This window comes from Prionailurus viverrinus, chromosome E2 (genome assembly GCF_022837055.1).
Source record: "Prionailurus viverrinus isolate Anna chromosome E2, UM_Priviv_1.0, whole genome shotgun sequence".
NCBI classification, from domain to species: Eukaryota; Metazoa; Chordata; class Mammalia; order Carnivora; family Felidae; genus Prionailurus; species Prionailurus viverrinus.
In genome coordinates, this window is record NC_062575.1 from 28,431,697 (window position 1) to 28,450,866 (window position 19,170).

At 53.5% G+C, this 19,170-nt stretch overlaps 1 protein-coding gene across 1 annotated transcript; it reads right to left on the bottom strand.

Moving 5' to 3' along the window:
- Nucleotides 1-6,986: 6,986 nt before the first annotated feature.
- CX3CL1 (C-X3-C motif chemokine ligand 1) lies at nucleotides 6,987-18,781 on the bottom strand. Its single transcript, XM_047836649.1, has 3 exons — nucleotides 18,582-18,781; nucleotides 12,023-12,143; nucleotides 6,987-10,165 (listed from the first exon to the last, which is right to left on the bottom strand). The coding sequence occupies exons 1-3, from the start codon at nucleotides 18,649-18,651 to the stop codon at nucleotides 9,055-9,057; spliced, it is 1,302 nt and encodes a 433-aa protein (XP_047692605.1). The 5' UTR covers nucleotides 18,652-18,781; the 3' UTR covers nucleotides 6,987-9,054.
- Nucleotides 18,782-19,170: the final 389 nt, after the last annotated feature.

Genomic DNA, 19,170 nt, shown 5'->3' on the forward strand with positions numbered 1-19,170 from the left:
CAAGGCTCACCCCTCAGGGTGCAATGATGGACCCTTCCTGTAGAAGCTAGAGGCCTGCTGCAGCCTTCTCTGAACCTGGCAGGCTGCCTGGGGAGGGGGAGGGGGGAATCTTTCCCACTAAATGGGACCCTCTCTGCTCTCAAGGAAGGTTTGTTCAGCACCAGGGTCAGCGCCAAGAGCCCAGCCTCCGGGAAGAACACACATTCTGGAAGGCACCTTTTCTATGGATCTTGGTGGATCTGGCCCCTTTGAAAGGTGAAGGATCTCCCTGCCTTCCTGTCCAATCTCAGCCACTGCAAATAAGCCAGCAGGGGAAAGACCAGCAGCATTTGGCCATGTGATTCATGGCACAGTCCTACCTGGATCCTGGCTCATCCAGGGAGAGCTGAGGGTGTGGAAGGGTGTGGCCACTTCTGAGCAAAGTCCAGACCTGGAAAGCATGTGCCTCTAGAAGAGAATGAGGTCCTGTTCTCTTTCTAGAAAGAAGCAGGCACTTCAGCAGCCCTCTGGGCCAGGCCAGAACAGGCTGTGACTTGCCCTTCCACAGACAGACGCTCTCTCCTCAATCCCACTTGGCTTAACATAGGGTCCTCCCTTCTTCCTGCTTTGCCTGGGCTTCTTACAGTTCTCAGGACTCGTTGCTTCTTTTTCCCTCAATGAAACGAAACTGTCTAACCTAGCTCCCAAAATAATTTGGTGTTCTTATTGGTGTCACGTTCAATGTGTAGGCCTTCTTAGGGAGCTGTCTTTCCCGTTGGTTTCCCATTCTACTGCTTGAAGTCCTTTTCGCTCTCCTCCCCCAGTCAGCAACTCCTCATTCCAGACCCCAATGTGGGCTGCAGGCTGGGGAGCATGGTGATTGGCTGTGTCCATTGTCTGAGGTTGGGTTCATTAAGGTTGTGCTCCCAGGGGAGGCGGGGAAGAGCAGGGGGGATGGAGGCAGGGAACGGACTGAAGCCCAGCAAAGGTGTTGACCTCAGGCAAGTCCCAGGGGCAGCTCCCTCCTGCCCCCACAGGGGCTCCAGACTGTCAGAAATAAAAGCAGCTGAAGGGGAGAGGCTCTGGCTGGGGCACCCACAGGTCCCCACCACTGGGTTCAGAGATAAATATTACCATCACTGAGGCCCTTTGTGCCTCTCCTATTCTTTCCCTCTACAGACTAGCAGAAACTGAACTGGGCGTCCATTAGTCCCAAGCATTTCTTCATTTTCCTAACACATGCCTGTGTGTCCTTAAACAATGTATGGCATTGTTGATACAGTTTTTTAAGCTTTATATTAATATTACCATATAGTATCTGTCCTTTCACATCTTGCAGTATTGAACCTGAGAGTCATGTGTGTTGACAGGAACCAGTGTGTTTATTTCTTTTTCACCAGTTATGCAATTCCATACAATGACTGTACCAGACCACAATTTGCTTTTTTTTTTTTTTTTTTTTTTAAGTGGGGTCGCTAGAGAGGGACTGCCTGCTGGCCTAGTCACTTACTAGCTATGTGACTTTGGGTAAATTCCTCACTCTCTCTGTGCCTTGGCACTTCCATCTAGAAAATGGGGCTCATATTAGTAGGACCCATGTTAGAGCTGGGGCAAGGACTATATGAGAAAGTTCCTTCAAAGGCTCACAGCGGTGTGTGATTGGGACAGTGAACCCCACAAGGGGAAGGCTAGTGTCTTATCCATCTCTGGAAATAATTGAATGACTCCTCCTCTGCCCTTGCTTCCCTGCAGGGACGCACTGCTTCTGCCCCTGACACCTTGGGGACCCTAAGCTGTCTACCTGGCATCTCAGCGCTCATGTGCACGGGACTCCAATTCCATCAATCTGATGATGCTCATGACCACACATAAAAACTGGAAAACAGGCTGCACAGGTACAGATGAGAAGCAGGGGGTGGGGAGGAGAAGGGGGGACCCAGGAAGATGTCTAGGGGGGCAGACGCTCCCCCTCTCAGACTCCGGAGATCCCAAGGCTGCTAGACTCTACCCTTCCCTGCTCGCTCCTCTGGAGAATTTGGGAGACAGTCAGGGCCTTGACCCAGTTCAGGCCTCCTGGTTGTCCTGGCTGGGCCCGGGGAGCAATTTCTTGACCAAGATGTGATGGTGGAGGGTCACGGGGGTTCAAGAGTGACTTGGACACACCTTCACAGATGGCCCCTCTCAGTCTCTGACATCTCTTTGAGGCAATTAGATTTTGTTTTTTTTGCCAGGAAGTGCCTTGAAATGCAGCTCCCCACATGGCTGGGTGGCTTTCCATAAATCAGAAAGGCATGTGGTACCAGCAGCAGGTCAGAAAGCGCCACTGGAACGTGGATGGTGGTGGGAGCTGGCCCTTCCCCTCTTTCACTTCTTCCAAGACCTGTGGTTGGTCACTGGGGCACAAAAGGGAGCAAGACACACAGATGTTCGGCCTCATGGCTCTTACAGAAGCTCAGTGAAACAAGAAGGCACAGCCAGGTCATGTGAGGGTTACTATGGGTGCAGGCACAGTGAGGACCTGTAGCAGGGAAGCTTCGTGAAGCTAAGAAGTCAGAGAAGGCCTCCTGGAGGAAGCGACATCTAAGCTGAAACCAAAGGATGAGTAAGAGTTGCCAGAGGAACAGTGAAGGGGAATGTTATTCCAAGCAGGGGGAATAGCCAGTACAATGGCTCAGAGGCACGCGAGAGAAGTGTGACCTAGGGATATAAAAAAATGTGTGGCCAAAGGTGTTGTTGGTGGCGGGGTAAGCAAGATGGAGGGAAGAGCAGCAAAAGAGACGGGGCTGGAGTCAGTGTGTCAACTGAAATCCTCCAGGAAGACAAAAGACATCAATCATGGCCTTGGCCCTTAGGACTGTGCAAAAGAGCCCGAGTCCTATGCCAACAGGCCCGGGTTACCCTGGTTGGGCTTTTGGCCTTAGGAGGTCCATGAAAGACTGGCTGATCCAGATCATCTGGCAAACAGCTGGTACTCAGTAATGTTAGTGCTATCTCCATCTACTTCCTTGTCTGCTGACATGATCACCAGCACATCTGAGCCATTAGAACTCCCAAGCATCAACATATCTCGGGGAAACTACAAAACCCTTCTTCCCAACTCCACTTAGTGAGAATTCCAGACAAATCCAGACAGCTGGCAGGATACTGTTGACCACCCCATCTGCAAAGAAAGCAAAGGAAGAGTAGAGACCTAGATAGCAGAAAGCCTATTTATTCCCCTGAAATGAATGTTTCAAGCCTTTAACACCATCGTGAGATTATTGACAAATCATCCCTATAACATACTTCTTTTTCTTCATTGCTGTACCCATCTGGATGAGCTAGGTTATGTTGCAATAACTTTTCCCTGGCTCAAAGTCAGAAAGGGTTGTTTCTTCTGCAGAGATCAGTGGGAGTTTTTTCTGTGGCTGGAGACTCCGGAGCCATCATCGCTCTGAGACCCAAGGTAATGAAGCGATCATTTTCTGGAATGTTGCCAGGTGCTGAGCCAGAAGGACTGAAAGTTCTTAAGGGTCTCTCATCAGAAATTCAATATGTGAATCTTGTGATATACGTTACTTCCACCCCCTAGTTCACTGGCCCAAACTGCTCTTTTGGCCCTCCTAAACCCCAAGGGGGTGGGAAGAGCAGCCCTCCCACATGCCCAAGGGGTAGCAAGCCAGAAATAGGCAAGGAGACTGACTATTGCAGTCTCCCAGGACTTGAAACTAACAAACTTCTCTTTTTAAGTCTGAGATTCAGGCCTCTTGCTCCTCTGGTATCAATTTAGTTGGGATTCAGGAGTTTTGACCTTGTCAGTTTCAAAAGCAATGTATAGAAAAAAAGTTACATCAACTTGAACAGCTGCATAATGGCACCATAACATTTCTTTACCCTGCTTTAGCTGAAAACCAAGAAGGCTGCCTTTCTTAATACTTATGATTCCACAGTCTTGTTTGGGTATCCAGTAACCAAAGTGAATAGAACTAGGATGTTTCAAACCCTTTGGAAACATCCGTTGCATGATCATAGGTTCTATTACCGAGAGCTCACTATGTGCAATGGAGAAAACTGAGGCCCAGAGAGGTTAAGCAACTTGCCCCAAGTTACGTAGCCAGAAATCTCCATGCTGTATTCTGCTCCTGTATTGGTAAAAAAAAAAAAAAAAAAAAAAAAAAAAAAAAAAACTGCTCATTACAAATAATTCTGTCCTGTCCTTTGCGGGCAAGAGATTCCTTGAATTTAAGAGAGGGGCATCGCTTCCACCAATGTGGTGAGATCAAGGAGATCTCTCATGGGTCCAACCACGGAAGTTTGCAGTCAGTTTAAGAAAGCTAGCCTGGCACCAGATCTTTTCTTAAATCCCAGCGGCTGAAACATTCTTTGTCCGGGAAAGCACATGACTGAGCAGAAGTGAATGGGACACAGGTGGTCTCCTGAGCTCTTGTACACGTAGGACAACAGGGCATGGGTACACACACACACACACACACACACGCACGCACAGCTCCCAGGAGCCTATTCAGCCTCACCCTGGAAATTCCCAGCCATTCATTTCTTTATTTTTCTGCCTGGCCTCACCCATTTAGGGAATGTACAGAGGACACAGGGGAGGGAAGGGACTAACGGCAAAGGGCAGAGAGTGGGAAGGCTGTTAGTGGCTACTGCCCACAGGACCCTGCAAGCCTCGGTGGGGGATGGAGTGGGCGGGCCTTGGACAGGGATGGGGGCAGGGAAGGGGGGGGTCTCCAAAACTTGGGCTTGGTGCCAAATCTCTAACTCGGAGGGCAGTGCAGGGCGGAGGGGGGCAGGCAGGAGAGGAAGGGGTAAGGACAGCAGCTTAAAGGTGCTTTCATCCCTGGAGTCTGGATCCAGTGGCTCTGAAGTGGGGGCCTGGTGTCTGTACTTTTAAGAATCCGTGGTTCAGGGACGCCTGGGTAGCTCAGTCAGTTAAGAGTCCAACTCTTGATTTCAGCTCGGGTCATGATCTCACTGTTAATGAGTTGGAGACCCACGCCCGGCTCTGCGCTGACAGCCGTGGAGCCTGCTTGGGATGCTCTCTCACCTTCTCTCTCTCTGCCCCTCCCCCACTGACTCTTGCTAAATAAATAAACATTTTTTTAATGTTAAAAAAATAAAAAGAATCGATGGCTCATACTTTCAGAAACAAAGACTAACATTCAAGTCCTGGAGAAAGACTGCAGGACAGACCCCCATCTCTGCCACTTAACCTTGGGCTTGGAGAGCCTTCCTTTTCTCAACTGCAAGATGGGCACATTGTATGCAAAGAACTTAGTACACTGCCTGGCACGGGTAAACACTAAACAAACAGTGGCTTTTATTATCTGATGACGTCTCAGAGACCCCACAGCCCTGTCAGATATTTGAGAGGCCTCTGAGTCTCCTTCCAACTCTGAGTGAATTTGGGCACCACGTGTGAAGTGTAGCCCTCTAAGTGAAAGAAAACCGAATGCTCCAGGATCCCCAGGGAACTGCTCCGGACTGAGCCAGAATTCAGGTCTCTCCCACTCTCCATCCTCTTCTGGAGCAAGAGGAGTTTAAACCTTACCTAACAATGTGATTAAAAAACAAAACAAATTGCAAAGCCTCTGGTCATGTTCCATGTTGCCGAAAGGATGGGGTTCGAGAGGCTGGAGGCTTGTGACCTTGCCTCTGAGCTCCTCCTTGGGTGTGGAATGGGCAAAAGCAGGAGGAAATGAGTTTGAGGGGGCTCGGGCAGAGCTGTGGCTCGCTGCTAAGGGACGTACTAGGATGGGCAGCTTGCACAGAGGCAGCAACCTCAGATTCACACAGGACCCTCACACCCACGTGTCTGTGGGGTTTGGCAAGGTAGGAAAATGAAGGAGGAAGGCAGCAGGGTATAAGAAAAGTCATGTGCCCATCATGACCTTGTCCCAATTTCGGTGCAGACTTGGGCTTGGACAAAAATATCCTTGCTCTAAGATAAACAAGAGAAGGGTGATGAAAAACGGTGCTTGACATGGTCACAAGCTCCAAGAGCACTAAGCAGTTAGGGGATGCTAGAGAACTGGGGGTCTCACCCTGGCCTGCCCCTTCTCAAGAGGAAGCTGCTGCTGGGGACTGACCCACTGATGTCGTGGTAGGGCCAGACCTTCTGAGTCACCCGACAGAACACAGAAGAATAGGTTTGTGTGTGTAATTTCCTGATTTTTACATACTGCCTCTAATTTTTAAAAACACCGTGTAGATATCTAATCTAAAATGCCATTGGCTGTAGGGCACTTTGATATTTAGTAAACTACTAATAAACAAAAAAAAGACCTGTCAATTAAACTATGACAAGCCATGGATTGGAGGACAAATCCCAATTCCAAAGATGTCACAATGCAAAAAAAATGTGCATCTCAGGATCCATGAAATATTGTGTAATAATAGGCTGGACTTGATCTGTAGAAACTTGTGCAGTTCCCAATCTACACAACTGTACATAGCAGCTCTTACGATGCCACCCTGGGACATTGGACGGCTTAGGGGCCACCAGGTTTGTGTTTGGGTCCTATCTGTGAACACCCAAGTCCTTTGGGAAGTAATCTCTTTTTGATCTTTATCTGGACCAGCAATGAGTCAAAGTAGCCAAGAAGAAAATGTGGCCCACTGTGCTCCCATGGATGACCGGATCACTAATGGTGCTACTAAGGCCCCGGAGATGGAGGTTTAGTAGGCATGGGGAAGCACAGGAGTGGCTTCATAAGAGATTCTGATTCCTGCCAGGGAAGGGAGCCACTAGGAGAAGTCTCAGGCCTGATGTTTAACAGGCCCAGAGAGGTGAAGGCACTGCCCAAAGTCACACAGCGGAGCAGAACAAAGCCAGGCCAGGGACTCAACCCTCCTCACCCCTATCCCTAGTGCTGCTTCTCCTGCTGACTGTAAAGGACTCCTCCTCCACCCCAGGCGGGCTGGACCCAGAGATCCTAGGCCCCTCCTTTATGCCATTGCTCCTGAGGTTTGGTTGCTGAGCCTGCCCTAGAGCAAGTTACTTTATTCGATTCACAAGACTTTTCAATTTTATTAGTAAAATACAAAATGGCACAGACATTGGTGATAGGGTTGGAAAAGCAAAGGATCAACCAACTCCTTCCAAAGTCCCCCCCCCCCCCCCCCGCCAATTGTCCTTGCCCATGTCCTGCTTGGGGGGAGGGGGACTAATCAAGTCTGTGGAAGGGGAACTAGCCGCTCCCAGCTGTCTCCTCACAAAAGTAGGGAGCCCCATCATGGGCGCTCCACTCCTTGAGGGCTCTCCAAACCTGGAGGAGCCCAAAAAAGTGCATTTAGACCTGCTGTCCGCCCTCCAAGCCATCAGAGTGCCCCCCACTAGAGCCAGGCCCCAACATCCCAGGTCATGTGCAGCAGGCGGTGCAGGAGGGCCCCTCTCTGTGGGCCAGAGCTGTGTCTGCTTCCTCTGAGCATCTGTCTGCCAAGTAGAGTGTCACCCACACCTGGGGGAAGCCTGGCCCATGGGAGGCTCCCCAGGTGGGGGGCAAGGGTCACCGTCAGGGACAGAGGGAGGGGGAGAGCTGCCCCTGGGGACTCTGAGGGGTGAGGCCCGCAGGCCCTGTCAGGCCTGCCTGAGTCCTCAGCACCCAAAAAGGGAACCCCTGACTTGGTGCCCACAGCTTCCCTCCCCACAGGACGGAGTCTTTCAGAGGTAAACACGGAACCTCAGGTTTCAGCGGTGGACTCTGATCCCATGGAAAATGTCCTTGCAATCCTGGCCCTGCCTGTGGTGGGCTGGAGGGTGAGGGAAGACCCGGACCGGAGGACAGCAGTGTTGTTAGGGAGTGAGAGAGGCAGAAGAGGACTCCAGGCTGCAGAAACGGCAAACGCAGGGCCCAAGTCCCTCACACAGGCCAGCGGCTGCCCCCTGCAGCCTCCCCCTTCCTTTTCCTGAGCGCCTCAGCCCCCCGGGGAGCCCGCAGGCCTCCACTCCTCTTCAGCCTGTCACACATCACTTGGGCTTGTCCGGGTGTCCCTCCAAGCCTGGTGACCCTGGGAGGGCTGTTCTCAAAGCCAGGCAGGGGCCTGCCCCTCACATACGCCAGCCCGGTCCCCTCAGGGGGCCCACAGAGCTGACTCCCTCCCACAGAGCAGGACCTGAGCTATCAGATCTCTCTCTGGCACCGCTCCCAGTCTCAGAGCCCAGCAGCGTGCCGGGCTCCCCGGTGGGTGAAGACCGGCTGAGGTGTTCTGTTGTGAGGCCACACCCAGGGTCTGGGAAAAGGGGGGTCTCTGGACCAGTGAGTGAGGCCCGTCAGGACAGGTTACTGTCACACATTTGCCATGACTCTTTCCTTCCCCAGATGGAAAACCAGAGGTACGGATGCCTTGCTGGGTTGGTGATGGGCCCGGGACTAGAACCCCAGCTTTCACGCTCAAAGTCAACGTCCCTCCTCTGCACAGCATCGACTGAGAAGAAACACAAATCAAAGCCACCAGGTCACTTGGTCTCCCCTTCCCACAATGCCTAACCGAGGGCAGAGCCTTCCTGGGGGCAGTCCCAGGAAACGCCACACTAGCCTCATGCAAGAGAAGACGGGTCCCCGGCTGGGTGTGGGCTCTGTACAGGGGATGGGGGAGATAGCACCGCAGGTAGCCGGGGTGACTGGCGACTGCAGCGGGACCAAGAGACACGATGAGGTCTGAGGGAGTGGGGCAGGAGGGGCCTGGCCTGAGGCTCATTCGTGAGATGGGATGACCGTGGTAATGTGTGGGCATGGGAACCAGAGGGGCCGGGCGTTTGTTCAATAAATAATTGTTTACTGGGTCTGGGACTGTGTCAAAGGGAACCTCTAACCAGCCAGCAGCAGAAGTTTCCTGACTTGGGGACACGGGAGTGAGTTGCAAAGGCCACCACTCCTGTCCCGGGTAGGTCAACAAAGGTGAGGAGCGGCCTCCTGGGGCGTGCCCGGGAGCTGGGAGCAGTTCCTTGCAAAAGATCCTGCGTCCTTGCTCTGATCATCCCAGCTCAGGTCAGGCCTTGGGGGAGGGTGGATATAAGGATGGGGGACCCCAGGCAGCTGTCTGAGTTGAACAACTGGACGCAGGCAGGTGGGCAGCTCACACGGGCACCAGGACGTATGAGTTACTGCCGCAGCTCCGGGGGACATAGCGAAGCCCGTCCACCATGTCCCCTGCCATCTTGCGGGGGCAGCCCTGGAGGCTTTGGTAGGCGAACATGGCCACCCCCAGGCAGAAGAGGAGGCCGAGGAAGGCCAACAGCCCTACTGCCTGCCTCCGGGTGGCCGCCTGGGAGTCAGGGACAGGAGTAATGAGGACTTCCAGCCGCTGGGGGTCCACAGTGGCATGGACGGGCTCCTCAGCCTTAGGGGTCCAGCTGCCTGAGGCCACTGGCTCCCTGCTGGGAGCACTTTCTGAGGAGACAGGGACCATGGAGAGACGGGGCATGCTGTCAGACCCTCTGAGAGCATCCATGTGAGCTGAAATGGGACCCATCTCCACGGGCCCTAGAGAGTTCTCTGGCATGGGGCCAGAGATCCACACAGGTTGGTCCTCTGAGGCTGTGTGTAAAATGGTGGGGACCTGGGTAGAGGGGGCCTGGGTAGGGAGGGTCTGGGTGGAGGGGGCCTGGGTAAGGAGGGTCTGGGTAGAGGGGGCCTGGGTGGGGGGGGCCTGGGTGGAGGGGGTCTGGGTGGAGGAGGCCTGGGTGGGGGGGGCCTGGGTGGGGGGGGCCTGGGTGGCGGGGGCCTGGGTGGGGAGGGCCTCAGAGGCCTTTCCCTCAGCCCAGAGGCCCGACCCAGGTTTGTAGGCAGAGCTCTGCCAGGACGCCGGGGTGGTGAGGGCAGCGGCGTCGAAAAGCTCAGTCCTCTGGGACCCAGCTGGAGGCCCTCCATCTGGAACCTTTGAAGTGGAGGGGAACCTGGTCCCCCAGGAATCAGCCACTCCTGTCGACAGCTCTGGGGAAGTCCCCAAGGCCCTCTGTGCCTCCTGGCCACTGCTTTCCCGGGTAGCTTTGGGCTCTGTGACCGTAGACTTGTCCATTCCCCTGGCGGCCAGGGTGGTCCTGGGTTCACCCACGCCAATTTGCTTCTCGAACGTGCCGCCATTTTGCACCGGCATAGCAGTCTGGCGCTCTAGATGTTCCATGGCTTTCTGGACCCATTTCTCCTTTGGATCAGCACAGAAGATTTTGTTCTGTTTGGTCCTCAAGCTACAAGGAAGGAAGACAGGGGCCTGGTGATGCCCAGATGCCATGTGGAGTAGAGGCATCATGCAAATGCTCTGCAGGTGAACAGACCCAGCCGGAAATCCTGCCCCCAACACGTATTAGCTGTGAGCTGTGAGCTGTGAGCTGATTAGCTTGGGCAGCTTGAGTTCTGGGCATACCTACCTTCTGCGGGGTGACCAACCTCCCCGCAAAAGCTGGGACGGGGGGGGGGGTCCTCAAGATCTGGAACTTCTCTGTGAAAGTCCCAGAAAATTGGGACAAGTTGGCCACCCCACTTTTGTGTCATTGTAAAAAAAAAAAAAAAAAAAAAAAAAGAAAGAAAGAAAAAAGAAAAGAAAATGATATAAAGCACCTGGCTCAGAGTGGGAGACTCAGAGGACCACTGTTAATAAGAATATCGTTACCATTAAGGCAGGGGACTCTGGGCTGTGAGTCTTCTGACTGGGGGAGCCGTCCACAGCTGTTCCCTGCTGTCAGGTGTGTGACTGGTGAGCTCTGGGTAAGTAAGGCCTCCTCTCTCTGGAAGGAGCTGATTTAAATGTCCTCTTCCTCCTCTCCCTCAATTACAGGCTGCCCTCCAGACCTCTACCTCCTCTCTTAGTGTGCATCCTCAGGCTGAAAACATATTTAGTGAGCTACAGCCACATATATGGTGGTCCCGTCGGGACCCCGGGGGCCATCCAAATCTTGAGCTTCCTCTGGCTGGCTAACTGCCGAGCACACAGCTCAGAGCTGCCTGGGGCTCATGCTCCATGCCACCGTGCTAGCAGGCATTTTGCCTGTTTCAACCTCACACCCATCCTGAGAGGTGGCTACCACGCCCATCCCCATTTTACAGATGAGAAAACCGAGGCTCAGAGAGGTAACGCGAACGTGCGTGGCTCCGGCACGCTGGGAAACCAGAGAAGTGCAGGAAGCAAGCATAAGCCTGCAGGCCCCCACAGGCGAGGTGCTGCCTGGTGCCACAGTCCCCTCCCTGGGGCTGCCTACTTCCCCTTTACCTAGAAAACAGAAGCAAATTTGTGGGGGAGTCCGGGGGAAGCAAGCCCTGGCAGGTGAGCAGAGAGGTCAGGCAGCAGCCCCTCGTGGTAACTGTGCAGTCAGTGGAGCGAACGACACGACTTCCTTTAGCTGAGCCTAGACGTTGAGAGCCTGCTGGCCATTTCCTGACGCCAGGCCCGAAGGTCAGTCTGTGGAAAGGTCTTGGGGCTGGGTGACTGGGCAGGACCCAAGAGGGACCCCAGGAGAGCAAGCGGCCAAGACAGCCAAGGGTCCCGACGGTCGGGATGGGCGGGGGACCAATGGGGGGGCTGGTTCAGGTTGGCCCCTGCCCCAAATCTCACTGGAATCCTGTTTCCTCATCTGTCAAGTGCAGATAATAATCTCTGCCTTTCCCATTGGTGGCTTTTGGGCACCCTGCCAAGCTGCTTATTTACATGATCGCCTCTCATCCTCCCAACTACCCCGTTTTATAGATAAGGAAACTAAAGCCCAGAGGGTAGGGAGTGTGAGCAGGGCCACGCAACCTGTCAGTGGTGAAGCCAGGATTTGCACCACATCTGTTGGAGTCTGGAGCCTGCCCTTGAGACCACAGTGCTTTACCTGCCCAGCAGGTTCAAGGGCTGCCTAAAACATACCACCCCTTGGTGGCTGCTCCAGACCAAAGGCCTTTCAGGAAGCCACTCCCCACTTTTATCTTGGGACACAGATATCAAGGTCATCGAGGAGTCAGGGAGCCAGGAGCAGGAAGGGCATTTGCTGAGGCCCTTGGCGGGAGCCCAGGTTGAGGAGGAAGAATGTGGACAGGGATTAGTAGAGGCCGAGAGCCCGAGTACCTACATGATGGCATGCTTGCCGCAGGATTCTTGATTTCGTTGGTAGTGGACTAGTAAAGCCACAGGGATCTCCGAGGTCATCTTGCTGCAGGTGACGTTGCATTTCTTCACACCGAGGTGCTGTCCTGAGCCCACAGAGGCCCCCCAGTCAGCAGGACTGTCCAAGGGCATCTGGCTTCCCACTCCCAGGACACAGCCGATGCCCTGCACACCCTGGTCTTCAAGGCCCTTGACCTCAGTCCCCCATCCCCGGCCAAACCTCTCTATGCCTCAGTTTCCCTACCTGTGCAATAGGGACAGTGATAGTGTCTACCTCATAGGGATGTTATATAAATTAATAAAGATGTAGTCTCACTTATGAAGCTCTTAGTGCCTGGCATGTAGTAAGGGTTCATTTTAAAAATCAAGTTGTTGGGCGCCTGGGTGGCTCAGTCGGTTAAGCGTCCGACTTCGGCTCAGGCCATGATCTCACAGTTCGTGAGTTCGAGCCCTGCGCCTCTGTGCTGACCGCTCGGACCCTGGAGCCTGTTTCAGATTCTGTGTCTCCCTCTCTCTCTGCCCCTCCCCTGCTCATGCTCTGTCTCTCTCTGTCTCAAAAATAAATAAACATTAAAAAAAATTTTTTTTAAATAAATAAAAATAAAAAAATAAAAATCAAGTTGCAGAGCGCCTGGGCGGCTCAGTCGGTTGGGTGGCCCACTTCGGCCCGGGTCATGATCTGGCAGTCCCTGAGCTCAGGCCCCATGTCGGGCTCTGTGCTGACAGCTCAGAGCCTGGAGCCTGCTTTGGATTCTATGTCTCCCTCTCTCTCTGCCTCTCCCCCACTCGTGCTCTGTCAAAAATAAATGTTAAAAAATAAATAAATAAAAATCAAGTTGCCAGCCAGGGTGCCTGGGTGGCTCAATTGGTAAGCATCTCTTGGTTTTGGCTCAGGTCATGATCTCATGGTTCCTGAGTTTAAGCCCCACATCTGGCTCTGCACTAATGGTGTGGAGCCTGCTTGGGATTCTCTCTCTCTCTCTCTCTCTCTCTCTGCCCCTCCCCCACATGCTCTCTCTCTTTCAAAATAAATAAATAAAAACTTTTTTAAAAGCTATAAAAAATTTTTAAATGAAATTAAGTCACTGTCGTTGGTCAGTGTACAGAAAGGGAGACAAATCGGAGAGTGACAGGGACCTGCCTGAGGTCACACAGCCAGCAAGTGATGGGACAGGCTCTCCTGTGAGGCCAGGCTCTGATCTCTTCTGGGCCCATGGGTCTACGCACCCCCCCCCCTTTCCCCCAGTAAGTCACCAGCTCAACTATCAACCCCCCGACCCTCCCTCCACCCCCTGCATACACACCCCACTCCTCCCTCATAGGCTGATTCATATTCGTGGATTTCCATGACCTCTGAGATACACCCAGACCTCTCTCCACCACATCTCATGTGCCCACCCTATGACACATACACACACGTACACACACACACCAACAAACAGAATGCACACACATACCACCCCAAAAAAACACATAAAGGCATACATATGATCAGGCACGTGTAATAGATAAAAAATTTTCAATGTGCAAGTACAACCACCTTCTAAGGAAGCCGGGAGCTGGGTCTGCTGAGTAGGGGCTAGGGGATCCTTTGTTCTGCCATTAAGACCCAAGAGGAGTGTGTGGGAGTAGTTGCTAAGGGGAACCGAGGGGCCATTTGGAGCCCCCTGGGCAAGACAGGGGAGCAGGAGTAAGGAGAAGGGGTGGAAGGTGGGGGCTGTGCGTGGGGTGGGGGCACAGTGGGATGGCTAATGGCCTGCTGATGGCATGTAGCCAGAGAGAAACCCCAGGACAGGGTGAGGGTGACTCAACAGAGAGTTGAGAGCTCAAATATTTTATGTAAACATTTGAAAAGCTGTTTCCATGGCTTTTCCTTTCCTCCTTCCTCCTTGCCCTAAAATCGCCAGCAGCATTTATTCTGCTTGGTGTCTTCTCAAGAAAGGTATGTAAAAAATAAGGAAGAGCCTGAGTTTCGGAGCTGGGTCAAAGTCATATGCAGCAGAAGCAAGACCCCAGAGGGTTTTGCAAAATTCTAGAGGCCAGGACTTCCAGGGCAGTGGAGTCTGGAGAGCTGAATGAGAGCCCAGCAGAACCAGGGAGGACCCAGCTGATCCTTACTCATGCACAAGTATTTACACGGGCATGGATGTGCAAACAGGCTCTGCCTTCCCAAGTACGGGTGCAAGCACACGCACATGCACCCCTTCTAGAATGTGCCACCTCCTCTCCCATCGCTCCCCCGTAGCCTCAGCCCACCCCAACTGTGGAAGGGTGGTTCAGGATCTGCAGGGCTGCGCTAGCCTGGGCCATCAAGGGGCGGCACTAGCAGCTCCTGAGGTGGGCAGGAAGCACTCCAGTGGCCGGTCCCTAAGCCACAGGCTGCCCTTTCTCTCCGAGGAACCAGGATGTGAAAGCGACTTTGCTGCCTTATCACCTGCCTTTGGAATGACTCGGCTGCATACTCCATAGACCCTGTTGAACAGAGCTGGGAAGGCAATCCCCTGGATTGGTCTGGTAGGTGCCCTTCTCTGAAAAACCCCCGGAACAGTGCCCTCAGGTGACCTAGAGCCACGGGGAGGCTGCCAGTGGGCAGGAGGGATATGGTAGGTTTTGTGAGTCTGTGTCCTCGACTCTATGTCCCAGGATGGGGCAGGCCACTGCTTACTCCTGGGGCTTTAAAGAGCCACAAAGTCAGCCTGTCCCCAAAGTCCCCACCTTCTGCCACAGTGCCTAAATGCCCTTGGCCAGGTTCTGTTCCTGGGGAAGGGTTGTATAACTAACCTAAGCAGGCTTTTCTTCTCGGAACTGAAATTTTCTTTCCTGTCATTGGAGATAATTCTTCCAACCAGCCAGCCATTTACTGTCATATGAGTTTTGAGAAGGCAGGGGCCTTGCCAGTCTTGGTGTCACAGTGCTTCCCAGCACAAAGTAGACATTCAAAAAATAGTAATTGAATGAAATAATGTCTCAGTTTACTTACCCCTCCGCCTACCTCCCCATCTGTCCATCCGTCCGTCCATCCATCCATCCATCCATCCATCTATCCATCCATTTCCTGATTCAGCCAACACTTACTGAATTACTTTCGAGCATCTACAAAGACCTGGGCCCTCTTGTTCTTAACCCTGAGCCCTTCCTTCCTCCCATTGGTGCTGGTGCTGAGCTTAGAGAGAGTGCCTCAACCCCACACTATTAGCTCGCGGTGTTTTCTCAGTCAAATGCTGATTTTCCCTCTTGCCAGGCCCCATGCTGGGTGTTGTGAGGCACAGTGAGTTGAAGGCCTGTCTCTGTCCTCAGGAGGTCTCAGCCTGAAGGGCAGCCAAGACATGCCCACAAAGTATCATGACTTATTCTACTCTGTACTGGACCCTGTGCTTAGCACAGGCACATCTGCTCTTATTAATTCCCAGCACCCCTGCAAAGGGAGTATTGTTACCTCAATTTAATTGACGCAGAAGCTGATAATCAGGGAGGTTAAATGACTTGCCCGAGGCCACACAGCTGCTTAGTGGCAGATCTTGTTTTCCTCCCAACCTCTGGACCTCCCCCCCGTTCTAAACAGCCTTAAACACCAGGTGGAAACACCATGTTCCAGAATATACCCTAAATGTGCTGAGATTTGCATGAGGGAGAGACCACTTCCCACTGCAAGTAATCAAGGGAAGCTTCTTGGAGGAGGTATCCTGTAGGCTGGACCTCAAGGACTGCTAAGAGGCTTACGGGCAGGAGGAGACAAGAATGTTGTGGGTCTCTGGGTGAGGCGATAGAGACAGGGCTTGAGCCGTTGCTCAGGTGTGTGTCCTGGACAAGGCACTTAGGCTGTCTGAGCCTCAGTACCCTTACCTGTAAAATGGGCGTGGTAATATCTGCTTCACAGGGTGGTTATGAGAATGAAGATTTTTAAATATCTGGACCGGGGGTTTACTCAACAGCAACACCATTGACATTTCGGACCAGATAATTCTTTGTTGTGGGAACTGTCTTGTGCACTGTAAGATATTCAGCATCATCCCTGCCCTCTACCCACTAGATTTCTGAGCATCCCCCAACCAGAAATTTGGGGACATTTGTAAAAACAAAAATGTCTTCAGAAATTGCCAAATGCCCCTGGGGGGGGCGGTGCCAAATCACCCATTGAGAACCACTGCCTGAAAGAGATACCCATGAAGATCTTCCCTCACCTCCCTGGATGACTACTTCTCCGGGAGTCCCTCCTGACCCCTACTTAAAATTTCAACACCTCCTCCCCGCCCCCCGCAACCCCCCTCCATGTTTTTTTAAATCACAGCTTGTTGGGGCACCTGAGTGGCTCAGTCGGTTAAGCGTCCACTCGATTTCAACTCAGGTCATGATCTTATGGTTCTTGAGTTTGAGCCCCACGTAGGGCTCTGCTCTGGCAGTGCAAAAGAATTCTCTCTCTCTCTCCCTCTCTCTCTCTCTCCCCCTCCCCCACTCGCTCTCTCTCACAATAAATAAACATTAAAAAAATTTTTTTAATGTGAATAAATCACAGCATGTTTTTCTTTCTAACAGACCAAATGGTTTACTGATTTATTTTTTTGTATCATCTGTCTTCTCCGGTGAGTGTTCAGCACTCTGAGGACTGGGATCTTTGGCCGTTTTATTCGCTGATGTGGCCCCAGCACCTACAACGGTGGCTGGCACCCAGTCGATGCCCAACGAATATTTGTTCAATGAATGAACAAAATTCACAAGAAAGCACTCTGTGGCACATACAATTTGAACCAACGAAGAAATAGAGGAATTTTTATTTAAATTCCACCGGGGCCTGGATCTGACAGTCTGAATTTATCTTCCCGTGCCTTCCCCATCCACCTCCACAGCTAATCGGGGGACAGACTACGGCAGCTTAAAACAGGTTTTTTTTTTTCCCCCTCTTTCTTGTCAGGGTTTGAGTAGGAGTGAATGCGTCAGTGCTCGGGGAGAAAATTCTCTGCTCTGACTTGTATCTGCAGGTTTGTTATATAAAGCAGAGGAGCCTCCCTCCTGCCACAGCCCCGCAAACCCACATTTGGGGACTGACGCACCTGCCCCCCCGCACCAGCCAGAGCTGCAGCCACAAAGCTCCCAGCACCCCCTGGGGTGTCTCTGGCTTCTGGACCACGCCATACACTCCTTCGTCCTGTGGGGCCTCCCAGGGGGTCTCTCAGAGCCACAAACGTCAGTGTGGGTGAAGACCTCCAAGGTGAGTCTAGCCCAATCCCAGGAGGAAGAAGTGAAATTGAGGCTCAGAAGGGTTGAATTAGTGTATCTTCCGGCAAAGTCAGTGACCAAGATCAGGGCAGAAATAAACAGAGTGTCCAGGGTCCCCCCCAACCCCGACCTGGGATCCCTCTTTATCTTACCATACGAACCCTTCACTCCAGCACCCGTGCTCCTCCCGCTTCCAAAATGCCTTCCTAGGCTTTGGGCCTCACCGCACAGGAGGCAATAGCTATATTCGAGGGTGTAGTCGCTGGGACCAAAGAAGGCGAGACCCCACTTGGGGTCACGGCCATGGCAAAGCAACTTCCATCTGATTCCCTGTCTTCTAGTGCTCACTGCCTCCAAACACCTCTGGCTTTAGGGTTCAAGCCCAGGAAGCCAGCAGCACTTAGCCTCTCATGCCCCCCATCACCACCACCTGCTCCCTGGTCTGCTCTTGGTTTCCCCCACATAGAAGGACTCGAAAGGCAGTTTGCTCCATGGAGGTGTCCTGGCAGCTTGAGACGGCTCTCATTCCCTCAGACTTGCTGTGTGTCCCAAGGCAGGCTGCTAGCCTCTCTGAGCCTCAACCTGCCAGATGGTCTGGCTCAGACCTCCCTGGGTCTCCATCTTCGTCGTGTCAGTGGGATGCATACCTCATGCCCTACCACGTCCTACGCTCCAGAAAGCAAGTATTTGGAGGTGAAAGCATTTTCTAAGCTATGCTTGGAGGAGGAGGATGCTATCATGGTCAAGATACGGGCAGAGGGACTACAGAGCAGAGCAACAGCAACAAGCCCAGTCCCTGATCTGCAATGACCTTGGTCTCCACGGTTCCTGGGCCCCCTACTCAAAACCAGGGCAGGAGAAAATCCTAACCATGGCCTGGGCCGCGGCCACGGCTGCGACTCAGGAATCGGGGCTGCCAGTTACACATTAACCCCGGGGGGAGAGACCCAGCCCGCTGTCAGCCAGGGCCCCCCACCCAGACACCCGGCAGGAACTTCCTCAGGCTTCCCTGCCCCCCTCCCTCCTAAGACCCCCTTTGTGCCTGGCACCCTTGTGCGGTCCACACCACCTCTCGTCACTGCCAGAGCGGTAGCTACCTTGCTCACTGGGCCAGGCGGGCACAGTCTCCGAGCCTGGAAATCTTTCTAGCGGGAGGGACAGCCCTGGATCTGGGGTCAGGGAGGAGCCCAGCCCCCTGTATCACACCCTTTGGAAGGAGCGGCTATGGACCTTACCCAGGCGGGGTCTGCCCCCCACCCCATGTCAGGCCTGAAGGGCACGAGTGGGGCTGCAGTCTCCCCCACACTCACCGGCTAGAAGCGCAGTCAGATGGCAGAGGGCGGCCAAGCGGAGCAGCCACGAGAGAGGTGGTGAAGCCATGGCCGAGGGCGGGCGGGGGTCCGGGCAGGGCCGGTGTCTGGGTGTCTGAGCTCAGTGCCGTGCCCTCGCCGCCTGAGCTCTGTCGCTTTTTATAATGGGGCTTGCTGCCTCTGCCTCCGCCTCCAGCCCCCCGCAGGCAGTCGGTGGGAGGGGAAAGGAAGGGAGCCAGCGTGCAGCCGCTGGATTCCTCAGGACGTTGCCAAGGAACGGAGCTGGCTCGGGCCTGCAGCAGGGGAGGGGGGGACCGGGCTGGCCGCTCACTAGGGTTCCTCACATCAGACCTGCCTGGGAAGCTGGACCGGGCTTGAGAGCATTCAAAGGGCATCCTCAACCCCCCATCTGCAGGGCTACCCACGTCCGCCCGCCCTGGATTCTGGCCTGGGACCCCAGCCCTAAGTAAGCATTAAACAAAAGGACGGAAGAACAGAGTGCCGGCTGCCAGCAGGCCAGGAGGGCCTCGGGACCCTACAGTTTGGATCGGACAAGCTCTCCTTTGATCTGGGAGACACATCCCTCCCA

Bases quoted from the DNA above. Each gene is read 5' to 3' on its own strand.
- CX3CL1 (XM_047836649.1), bottom strand. From the start codon at position 18,651: ATGGCTTCACCACCTCTCTCGTGGCTGCTCCGCTTGGCCGCCCTCTGC. The intron at 12,144-18,581 runs GTGAGTGTGGGG...CTGTGGGCTCAG, and splicing joins TCTGACTGCGCTTCTAGCCG to GACAGCACCTCGGTGTGAAG. The intron at 10,166-12,022 runs GTAGGTACTCGG...CCTTCCTTGTAG, and splicing joins TGCGGCAAGCATGCCATCAT to CTTGAGGACCAAACAGAACA.